The 12,299-nt window shown below is 47.1% G+C and overlaps 1 protein-coding gene across 10 annotated transcripts in view; it reads right to left on the bottom strand.

Annotated features, from left to right (window-relative positions):
• Positions 1 to 2,296: 2,296 nt before the first annotated feature.
• Positions 2,297 to 12,299, bottom strand: part of LOC112230541 (dachshund homolog 2-like) — a 328,693-nt gene continuing 318,690 nt past the window's right edge. For 8 of the 10 annotated variants that reach the window (XM_042311575.1, XM_042311579.1, XM_042311578.1 and 5 more), the window contains 2 exons: positions 3,233 to 4,253; positions 2,297 to 2,988 (listed from right to left, as the gene is read on the bottom strand). In XM_042311575.1, the coding sequence (XP_042167509.1) occupies positions 4,216 to 4,253 (38 nt within the window). In that variant the 3' untranslated portion in view covers positions 2,297 to 2,988; positions 3,233 to 4,215. The remainder of the gene's footprint in view (positions 2,989 to 3,232; positions 4,254 to 12,299) is intronic. The other 2 variants (XM_042311576.1, XM_042311577.1) reach the window with 2 other exon arrangements.

Genomic DNA, 12,299 nt, shown 5'->3' with positions numbered 1-12,299 from the left:
TCTGGCCAAAGTCCATCTCTCCCATTCCGCTATGAACCGGTATCTCATGGTGGATACTGGCTAGGCATAGCACCCATGGGAGGGGAATTGGTGAGGCAATGCCGGCATGCTTTCATTTGTTATGGGTACTGACAGGGCGTGATTGACAAGTGTTATAATTCAATCGAAATTCCAATGCTGCCTCTGCCATAATTCCAATCTAATTTCATAGTTCGGTCAATTAGGCTGGGATTCTGGTCCACAGTAATGTAGGTATGAGCTTGTCAATTCCCATATCATCAGTTGCTGCCGCTGACACTTCTCGTCCATGCACTGTGTATCTTAATTCATTTCAATGCATTTGATTATTGATTTATACAGTATCGATTAGATGCTGTCAGGTGGGAAGGGAACAGGCTTTGTATTTCTCCCATTTATTTTCCGTTCACAGCATGATCACCACCTCTTCATAACCCTGAGGAAGACATTTGAGAGATGGGGAACAGCAGAAAACAGCTTTGCTGTACTAGTCAAAACTGGAGTAAAGTGATAACCTGAGGAGAGCCTTGTGTAGGTAAAAAGCAGGTTGTCTGTGTATTGATGACAGACTGTCGATTGGTCAGGGCTACAGTGGCATGATCTGTCCAGACAATTCCTCTGCACAGAGGTTAAGTTACATCGATCCAGGATTCAGCTTATATTTCATACCAGAGAACAATATTTTTAATTAACATGGACATTTGATTTGATGGATTATACTAAAGAAAAAGCACTGTCCCACAAATCAAGGTTGGAACTCCTTGTTTGATTATCCTCTCCTTGTTAGTCTTAATCAAATTCTATGTTTTATTAATTAAAATGCACATTTTTCATTTTAATTTCACTGATCAAATAGCACTCCACAGCAATTGTTTCTTCATTAAAGAAAGCACTGATCATTAATGAAGTATTTTGACTACTTCATGAAGCTATAAGTGGGGAAGGACAATCAGAAGCAGATCAAACGGCCCGTCTCTAATTGAAGTGGAAAGCACCTCCTCCTCCCCTTTCTCTTCCTCCGCCCCCTTCACCTCTTCCACTTCCCCCTCCTCTTCCTTCTTATTTATGTGGCTATATGAGAAGTGTATGGTGATGAGGGTAACGTGCAATGTACACTGAGATTAAAAATCATTAAAACATGCTCTTTCCATGACATAGACTGACCAGGTGAAAGCTATGATCCCTTATTGATTTCACTTGTTAAATCCACTTCAAATTAGTGTAGATGAAGGGGAGGAGACAGGTTAAAGAAGGATTTATACGCCTTGAGACAATGGAGACATGGAGTGTGTATGTGTGCCATTCAGAGGGTGAATTGGCAAGACAAAAGATTTAAGCGCCTTTGAACGGGGTATGGTAGTAGGTGCCAGGTGCACCGGTTTCTGTTAAGGTTTTTCATGCTCAACAGTTTCCTGTGTGTATCAAGGATGGTCCACCACCCAAAGGACATCCAGCCAACTTGACACAACTGTGAGAAGCATTGTAGTCAACATGGGCCAGCATCCCTGTGGAACGCTTTCGACACCTTGTAATCCATGCCCCAACTAATTGAGGCTGTTCTGAGGGCAGAAGAAGGGGGGTGCATCTCAATATCAGGAAGGTGTTCTTAATGTTTGGAGTACTCAGTATATGTACTATGCTGAGTGTGTAATGTGTCTATTTTGTATACAGCCGTACTGTGTGTCTAAGACAATAATCCCCTTAAAGTTCATCCTATCCACATCACTGAGGATCTACCATGGTCCAAAACACACCAACACAGTCGTAAAGAGGCCACGACAACGCCTCTTTCATCTCAGGAGGCTGAAAAGATTCGTCACGGGCCCTCAGATCCTCAAAAAGTTCTACAGCTGCTCCACTGAGAGCATCTTAACTGGCTACAGCACCGCTTGTTATGGCAACTGCTTGACTTCCGACCGCAAGGCGCTACAGAGGGTAGTGCGAACGGTCCAGTACACATCACACCGGGTTGACCCCATTGATCATCAGATATCATCTTAAAAACTGCAAACATTTGTCTCCACCCCATGGCAAAATGAGTAGAGTTGCAGGGGGTACATAGATGTGGGTACACAGACCCACAAGCCACTATGGCCCCTCATGATGAGTTCCAGTTTTTTGTGGCCTCTACCCTGCACTATAGGAACACGTGTTAGTGCCACACTCACTCACACAGGGAGAATAGTTTCTGTGCATGTATTTGCTACCTCAGACAGATGCACAACTGAGAACCACAAGAAGTTGTAAATCAGAGGGCACAGAAGACTGCAACAAAACATCTGAATCTAGATCTTTATTACTACAAAACCAAACAACAACCCAAAAAAAAATCTAGCAAGATTTCCAGAAGTATGTTTGTCATTGTGTGTGTTTTGTGCACGGCTGTGATGTGATATCATCATTAAAACAAGGTCAACAATTTTAAATAGCTGCCTGGTTGTGATCATGGTAATAATTAAAATCCCAAAATTGTAAAAAATATATTTGAATTGGCATGTTTTTTAAACTTTTTTTTCCCACCAGTGTTGTATCTACAGGCATGCTTGCATCGGATATGCATTGGGGTATTTCATTTTACTTACGTTCTTTTTCTTGACAACAAATGTATCCACTTAATTACGACGTCAGACTAGCCAATGCTAAAGCATTTTTACATGTCTTTAAAAACAAAGGGGAGGGGGGACAGAACAGGGGTTACTGGAATACTGTCTTTTAAACAGCAATATAACATTTGAACTGAGCAACAGAGAAACCATTAGTGAGGAAAGGTATCTAGGATACGCCTCAATATCTCTTTTTTTGTATCCAGACTGAGCTTTCAGTAAACACACACAAACAACGCAGTTCAGGGACAGGACACCTTCAGTTCAGGGACAGGGCACATTCAGTTCAGGGAGAGGACACCTTCAGTTCAGGGAGAGGACACATTCAGTTCAGGGAGAGGACACCTTCAGTTCAGGGAGAGGACACCTTCAGTTCAGGGACAGGACACATTCAGTTCAGGGACAGGACACATTCAGTTCAGGGAGGGTTCACACATTCAGTTCAGGGAGAGGACACATTCAGTTCAGGGAGAGGACACATTCAGTTCAGGGACAGGACACATTCAGTTCAGGGAGAGGACACATTCAGTTCAGGGAGAGGACACATTCAGTCAGGGAGGGAAATTCAGGACACATTCAGTTCAGGGAGGACACATTCAGTTCAGGGACACATTCAGTTCAGGGAGAGGACACATTCAGTTCAGGGAGAGGACACATTCAGTTCAGGGAGAGGACACATTCAGTTCAGGGAGAGGACACATTCAGTTCAGGGAGAGGACACATTCAGTTCAGGGAGAGGACACATTCAGTTCAGGGAGAGGACACATTCAGTTCAGGGAGAGGACACATTCAGTTCAGGGAGAGGACACATTCAGTTCAGGGAGAGGACACATTCAGTTCAGGGAGAGGACACATTCAGTTCAGGGAGAGGACACATTCAGTTCAGGGAGAGGACACATTCAGTTCAGGGAGAGGACACATTCCCAAGTCAACATGAAGCAGTGACATTTTTCAGAAAAAAAGAGAAAAGACAAAAGAGAAAAAGCATTGAAATTCAAAAACGGTTTCAGTCTCTTTTACTTGATGAATAAGAGGTGATATAAGAAGAGAAGCACATTTTGTCTTGAATGTTACATTTCATATCCTCCTTCAGATTTTCAAGCTTTAAGAAGAAATGATCCTATATATGCGCTGCAAGACTTGTGCTATTGGGACATATTGGGCATTTGAGGAATCAACAACTAACAACAATAATAATACTAATAATTAATAACAATAATAATAATGAGAGGCAATCAGCTTGGAGAGAAATAGGATAGGGAAGGAGGATAGGCTTCTGTATGTGCTTCACAGGGAGTAGAGAAAAATCCACATTTTATTTTCAATGGTCCTTACTCTTTTTTTCTCAAACAAGTGAAATAGAGGGTTTTTACAAGTAGCTGGAGTGAGATGATGGGGCAGCAAAAAGAGCTACTCCAGTGTTACCTCTCACCCCACCACACCCTCTCTGCAGTCCTGTACATGAGTTTCAGGGGATCCATTCCTCCCTTCAGTCGCCCCTCTTCTCCGCTCGTTCTCTTCCAGCCAAGGGCTCTGTCTCTGGCGTAGCCAGCAGCGGCAGCCCTGGGTCAGGTCTGGAGGAGCTGGAGTTCTTTCAGTACACGATGGGAGGCTTGGTGTAGGGTCTGTTCTCTGTTAGGGAAACAGAAACATCAGTTAATCAAGCCATCCATCTGTACTACCTCTATTAAGTCATCCATCCATCCGTACTACCTCTATTAAGTCATCCATCCATCTGTACTACCTCTATTAAGTCATCCATCCATCCGTACTACATCTATTAAGTCATCCATCCATCCTTACTACCTCTATTAAGTCATCCATCCATCCGTACTACCTCTATTAAGTCATCCATCCATCCTTACTACCTCTATTAAGTCATCCATCCATCCTTACTACCTCTATTAAGTCATCCATCCATCCTTACTACCTCTATTAAGTCATCCATCCATCCTTACTACCTCTATTAAGTCATCCATCCATCCGTACTACCTCTATTAAGTCATCCATCCATCCGTACTACATCTATTAAGTCATCCATCCATCCGTACTACCTCTATTAAGTCATCCATCCATCCGTACTACATCTATTAAGTCATCCATCCATCCTTACTACCTCTATTAAGTCATCCATCCATCCTTACTACCTCTATTAAGTCATCCATCCATCCGTACTACCTCTATTAAGTCATCCATCCATCCGTACTACCTCTATTAAGTCATCCATCCATCTGTACTACCTCTATTAAGTCATCCATCCATCCGTACTACATCTATTAAGTCATCCATCCATCCTTACTACCTCTATTAAGTCATCCATCCATCCGTACTACCTCTATTAAGTCATCCATCCATCTGTACTACCTCTATTAAGTCATCCATCCATCCGTACTACATCTATTAAGTCATCCATCCATCCTTACTACCTCTATTAAGTCATCCATCCATCCGTACTACATCTATTAAGTCATCCATCCATCCTTACTACCTCTATTAAGTCATCCATCCATCCGTACTACCTCTATTAAGTCATCCATCCATCCATCCATCTGTACTACCTCTATTAAGTCATCCATCCATCCTTACTACCTCTATTAAGTCATCCATCCATCCGTACTACCTCTATTAAGTCATCCATCCATCCTTACTACCTCTAGTAAGTCATCCATCCATCCCTACTACCTCTATTAAGTCATCCATCCATCCGTACTACCTCTATTAAGTCATCCATCCATCCTTACTACCTCTAGTAAGTCATCCATCCATCCCTACTACCTCTAGTAAGTCATCCATCCATCCCTACTACCTCTATTAAGTCATCCATCCATCCCTACTACCTCTATTAAGTCATCCATCCATCCTTACCACCTATATTAAGTCATCCATCCATCCTTACTACCTCTATTAACAGACATAGTAAGTAAGGTTTACCCTGAGAAACACATTTGCCATGTATACTTGTTGAAGATGTTGTCAGTATGAGTTTTACATTTTGGAAACTATCTCTTCTGCATATAAATAAAGTTGTTTACGCTCCAGAGGGTGTATATATTTCAAATGATGTGAAACTGAGTTTGTGATTTTTCAAGTTTTCCACGAGCATGAGAATAAAAGTTCAAGAGCAACCAATGGATTAAGTATCTATCTCCTTTAATGAAATGTGCGTCAGGAATAATATGGGCGATGAATCATTTAGTGTTAGTTGTCAACAGGAGGGGACATCTGAAAGGAAAACAGCTGGATAACTGTGACTGGAGTCAGCAGCTGCGTGTTAGTCTCTACATGGTAGTGAAGTACCGGTAGATCATCTCGCAGGAGTGGTTCTGCATGTTTCATATGTGTTCTGGGAACTGGGAAAAGACAACATAACATAGGATGAAACAGCACTGTTCGGTGGTGTTGGAGGATGAGGACCAGAAAGAGAGAAAAAGAGAGAGGGATGAACTGTCTGTCTGTCTGTCTGTCTGTCTGTCTGTCTGTCTGTCTGTCTGTCTGTCTGTCTGTCTGTCTGTCTGTCTGTCTGTCTGTCTGTCTGTCTGTCTGTCTGTCTGTCTGTCTGTCTGTCTGTCTGTCTGTCTGTAATAAGTATAAGTATAATAAGTATTTAAGTATTTGGTCAATAACAAAAGTTTATCTCAATACTTTGTTATTTACGCTTTGTTGGCAATGACAGAGGTCAAATGTTTTCTGTAAGTCTTCACAAGGTTTTCACACACTGTTGCTGGTATTTTGGCCCATTCTTCCATGCAGATCTCCTCTAGAGCAGTGATGTTTTGGGGCTGTTGCTGGGCAACACGGACTTTCAACTCCCTCCAAAGATTTTCTATGGGGTTGAGATCTGGAGACTGGCTAGGCCACTCCAGAACCTTGAAATGCTTCTTACGAAGCCACTCCTTCGTTGCCCGGGCGGTGTGTTTGGGATCATTGTCATGCTGAAAGACCCAGCCACGTTTCATATTCAATGCCCTTGCTGATGGAAGGAGGTTTTCACTCAAAATCTCAGAATACATGGCCCCATTCATTCTTTCCTTTACACGGATCAGTCGTCCTGGTTCCTTTGCAGAAAAACAGCCTCAAAGCATGATGTTTCCACCCCCATGCTTCACAGTAGGTATGGTGTTCTTTGGATGCAACTCAGCATTCTTTGTCCTCAAAACACGACGAGTTGAGTTTTTACCAACATTTTCTATTTTGGTTTCATCTGACCATATGACATTCTCCCAATCTTCTTCTGGATCATTCAAATGCTCTCTAGCAAACTTCAGACGGACCTGGACATGAACTGGCTTAAGCAGGGGGACACGTCTGGCACTTCAGGATTTGAGTCCCTGGCGGCGTAGTGTGTTACTGATGGTCGGCTTTGTTACTTTGGTCCCAGCTCTCTGCAGGTCATTCACTAGGTCCCCCCGTGTGGTTCTGGGATTTTTGCTCACCGTTCTTGTGATCATTTTGACCCCACGGGGTGAGATCTTGCGTGGAGCCCCAGATCGAGGAAGATTATCAGTGGTCTTGTATGTCTTCCATTTCCTAATAATTGCTCCCACAGTTGATTTCTTCAAACCAAGCTGCTTACCTATTGCAGATTCAGTCTTCCCAGCCTGGTGCAGGTCTACAATTTTGTTTCTGGTGTCCTTTGACAGCTCTTTGGTCTTGGCCATAGTGGAGTTTGGAGTGTGACTGTTTGAGGTTGTGGACAGGTGTCTTTTATACTGATAACAAGTTCAAACAGGTGCCATTAATACAGGTAACGAGTGGAGGACAGAGGAGCCTAGGTCTGAAGAAGTTAGGTCTGTGAGAGCCAGAAATCTTGCTTGTTTGTAGGTGACCAAATACTTATTTTCCACCATAATTTGCAAATAAATTCAAAAAAAAGATTTTGTGGATTTTTTTCTTCTCATTTTGTCTGTCATAGTTGAAGTGTACCTATGATGAAAATTACAGGCCTCTCTCTCTGTCTGTCCGTCCGTCCGTCCGTCCGTCCGTCCGTACGTCCGTACGTACGTACGTACGTATGTACGTATGTATGTATGTATGTATGTATGTATGTATGTATGTATGTATGTATGTATGTATGTATGTATGTATGTATGTCTATACTGTCTGTCTGTACTGTCTGTCTGTCTATTATGTCTGTCTGTCTGTCTGTCTGTCTGTCTGTCTGTCTGTCTGTCTGTCTGTCTGTCTGTCTGTCTGTCTGTCTGTCTGTCTGTCTGTCTGTCTGTCTGTCTGTCTGTCTGTCTGTCTGTCTGTCTGTCTGTCTGTCTGTACTGTCTGTACTGTCTGTCTGTACTGTCAGAGTAGAAAGACGAGAAGAGCAACACTCCTTGATTCTCAAATTTTATTCCAACGTTAATATGTTAATATGTACGGTCAGGATGAAAACGGTCAGGATGAAAACGGTCAGGATGGCGGTGACAGGACAGGGTGAAAACAGGATGGGGACAGGGTGACAACGGTCAGGATGGCAATGGTCAGGATGACAGGAGGATGAGGATGAAAACGGTTAGGATGACAACGGTCAGGATGGCAACGGACAGGATGACAACGGACAGGGTGACAACGGTCAGGATGGCAACGGACAGGGTGACAACGGTCAGGATGGCAATGGTCAGGATGACAACGGTCAGGATGACAACGGTCAGGATGACAACGGTCAGGATGGCAACGGTCAGGATGGCAACGGTCAGGATGACAACGTTCAGGATGGCAACGGTCAGGACGGCAACGGTCATGATGGCAATGGTCAGGATGGCAACGGTCAGGATGACAACGTTCAGGATGGCAATGGTCAGGATGGCAACGGTCAGGATGGCAACGGTCAGGATGACAACGGTCCGGATGGCAACGGTCAGGATGACAACGTTCAGGATGGCAACGGTCAGGATGGCAACGGTCAGGATGACAACGGTCAGGATGACAACATCTGACATTGTGTTTACGTCTGTTCTATCTGCTTTGTTTAACCTTCTCAGAATGTGCAGCGTGACGTGGAAACATGTAGTGTTCTGGCAGAATGGCTGTATGTTGCAGCTCCTCTGGGAACTCTCCTCAGCAGCTCCATCCATATTTAACACGGCTCTGGTCTTCTGGCCCTCTGGCCCTCTTTTTTCTGCATAGACTGCAAACGGCCTAATTGCAGCCGATCTGGGACTGCCATAAAGATTCACCTTGATATTTCATGCTCGCTCTTTTTTGCCAATTAGTGAGTTGCAAACTTGGAAATGAACGGTACCCAAGGGTCTCATTTGGTGTATGTAAGTATAGTGTTTGTTTTGAACTAAAGCAGGTTAGGAGATTTTTGCTTATTTGGGTGTAGATTATTCCTGTAGGTGAATATGCTGAAATGTTGTTTAATGAACAGGTGGTTGTGATAGGTGCCAGAGTGAAGACAAGTGTGTTAGTGTTGTTGAGGTCCTCATTTATCCTTTCTGGGTCCATCTCGTTGATTACTTTGCTCTCCCTGTGTCACCCCCCAACTCCTCTCTCACCCCCACCTCCCTCTCTCACCTCTCTCTCTCTTTACTCTCACCCCTGCCTCTCTCTCTCACCCCACCTCCCTCTCTCTCACCCTCACCTCCCTCTCTCTCAACCCAACTCCCTCTCTCACCATCATCTCCCTCTTGCTTCCTCTCACCCCCACCTCCCTGTCTCCCACCATCACCTCCCTCTCTCTTTACTTTCACCATCACCTCCCTCTCTCTCTCACCCCACCTCCCTCTCTCTCACCCCACCTCCCTCTCTCTCACCATCACCTCCCTCTCTCTCACCCCACCTCCCCCTCTCTCACATCACATCACCTCCCTCTCTCTCACCCCACCTCCCTCTCTCTCACCATCACCTCCCTCTCTCTCACCCCACCTCCCTCTCTCTCTCACCATCACCTCCCTCTCTCTCACCCCACCTCCATGTCTCTCTCACCATCACCTCCCTCTTTCTCACCCCACCTCCCTCTCTCTCTTACCCCATCTCCCTCTCTCTCACCCCACCTCCCTCTCTCTCACCCCACCTCCCTGTCTCTCACTCTCACCTCCCTCTCTCTTTACTCTCACCATCACCTCCCCTCTCTCTCACCATCACCCCCTCTCTCACCATCACCTCCCTCTCTCTCTCCCCACCTCCCTCTCTCTCTCACCCCACCTCCCTCTCTCTCTCACCATCACCTCCCTCTCTCTCACCCCACCTCCCTCTCTCTCTCACCATCACCCCCTCTCTCTCACCCCACCTCCCTCTCTCTCACCATCACCTCCCTCCCTCTTTCTCACCCCACCTCCCTCTCTCTCACCCCACCTCCCTCTCTCTCACCATCACCTCCCTCGCTCTTTCTCACCCCACCTCCCTCTCTCTCTCTCTCTCACCCCACCTCCCTCTCTCTCACCATCACCTCCCTCCCTCTTTCTCACCCCACCTCCCTCTCTCTCACCATCACCTCCCTCTCTCTTTACTCTCTCACCCCACCTCCCTCTCTCTCTCACCATCACCTCCCTCTCTCTCACCATCACCTCCTTCTCTCTCTCACCCCACCCCACCTCCCTCTCTCTCACCCCACCTCCTCTCTCTCACCATCACCTGCCTCTCTCTCACCCCAACTCCCTCTCTCTCTCACCATCACCTCCCTCTCTCTCACCCCACCTCCCTCTCTCTCTCACCATCACATCCCTCTCTCTCACCCCACCTCCCTCTCTCTCACCATCACCTCCCTCCCTCTTTCTCACCCCACCTCCCGCTCTCTCACCATCACCTCCCTCTCTCTTTACTCTCTCACCCCACCTCCCTCTCTCTCTCTCCATCACCTCCCTCTCTCTCTCACCATCACCTCCCTCTCTCTCACCCCACCTCCCTCTCTCTCTCACCATCACCTCCCTCTCTCTCACCCACCTCCCTCTCTCTCCTCCCTCCTCCCTCTCTCTCTCACCATCACCTCCCTCTCTCTCACCCCACCTCCCTCTCCCTCTCACCATCACCTCCCTCTCTCTCACCCCACCTCCCCCTCTCTCTCACCATCACCTCCCTCTCTCTCACCATCACCTCCCTCTCTCTCTCACCATCACCTCCCTCTCTCTCACCATCACATCCCTCTCTCTCTCACCATCACCTCCCCCTCTCTCTCACCATCACCCCCTCTCTCTCTCACCATCACCTCCATCTCTCTCTCACCATCACCTCCCTCTCTCTCACCATAACCTCCCTCTCTCTCACCCCACCTCCCTCTCTCTCTCACCACCACCTCTCTCTCTCTCTCTCACCATCACCTCCCTCTCTTCTCTCACCATCACCTCCCTCTCTCTCACCCCACCTCCCTCTCTCTCACACCATCACCTCTCTCTCTCTCACCATCATCTCCCTCTCTCTCACCATAACCTCCCTCTCTCTCACCCCACCTCTCTCTCTCTCTCACCATCACCTCTCTCTCTCACCATCACCTCCCTCTCTCTCACCATCACCTCCCTCCCTCTCTCTCACCCCACCTCTCTCTCTCTCTCTCTCTCACCATCACCTCCCTCTCTCTCACCATCACCTCCCTCTCTCTCACCCCACCTCCCTCTCTCTCACACCATCACCTCTCTCTCTCTCACCATCATCTCCCTCTCTCTCACCATAACCTCCCTCTCTCTCACCCCACCTCCCTCTCTCTCTCACCATCACCTCTCTCTCTCACCATCACCTCCCTCTCTCTCACCATCACCTCCCTCCCTCTCTCTCACCCCACCTCCCTCTCTTTCTCACCATCACCTCCCTCTCTCTCTTACCATCACCTCCCTCTCTCTCACCCCACCCCACCTCCCTCTCGCTCACCATCACCTCCCTCCCTCTCTCTCACCCCACCTCCCTCTCTTTCTCACCATCACCTCCCTCTCTCTCACATCACCTCCCTCTCTCTCTCACCCCACCTCTCTCCCTCTCTCTCTCTCTCTCTCTCACCATCACCTCCCTCTCTCTCACCCCACCTCTCTCCCTCTCTCACCATCACCTCCCTCTCTCTCACCCCACCTCCCTCTCTCACCATCACCTCCCTCTCTCTCACCATCACCATCACCTCCCTCTCTCTCACCCCACCTCCCTCTCTCTTTACTCTCACCACCACCTCCCTCTCTATCACCCCACCTCCCTCTCTCTTTACTCTCACCCCACCTCCCTCTCTCTTTATTCTCCCTCTCGTCTCTTAATCGGCTTGTAAAATGATGTCACCTTCGTTTGTATTCAGCAGTTTCTGTTACCTCCACTCACATAGATGAATAAAAAAGACACAGGTCGGCATAATAAACCAACACACAGAGGAACCTGAGAAAGCGTAAAAAGCTTTTAGGCCCAGAAGTGGGATCTCAGCAAGGACAATCAAACCTAATGAAATCAGTTGTCAGTGCTAAGCTTGCAAAACTGTGAAGTCCAACTTGGGAGTGAAGCGAGGTGTAATTAGATTCCTCTCAGTGTAATGGATGGGCTGTGGGGGAGGAGGGGCCGGACAACATACTCCTAACTGGAGCTCTTAAACCCCTGTGAGAGAGTCAGTCGACTCCCAGTCCCCAAACAGCCAGGAGCTTCAGGTGTGGCCCCACGTGTCCAGCCGCAGCATCCCCACAGACAGACACCTCTGCTGGGCATGGTGGTGGTGAGGCACTGGGCAGTCTAGTAGTGGACTGGGACTGGACAAACACACCTCATCAGCATGATGAGGCTCCA

This window comes from Oncorhynchus tshawytscha, linkage group LG33 (genome assembly GCF_018296145.1).
Source record: "Oncorhynchus tshawytscha isolate Ot180627B linkage group LG33, Otsh_v2.0, whole genome shotgun sequence".
NCBI lineage: Eukaryota > Metazoa > Chordata > Actinopteri > Salmoniformes > Salmonidae > Oncorhynchus > Oncorhynchus tshawytscha.
The sequence above is the reverse complement of the archived record's forward strand: the minus strand, read 5'-3'. Positions and strand labels throughout refer to the sequence as shown.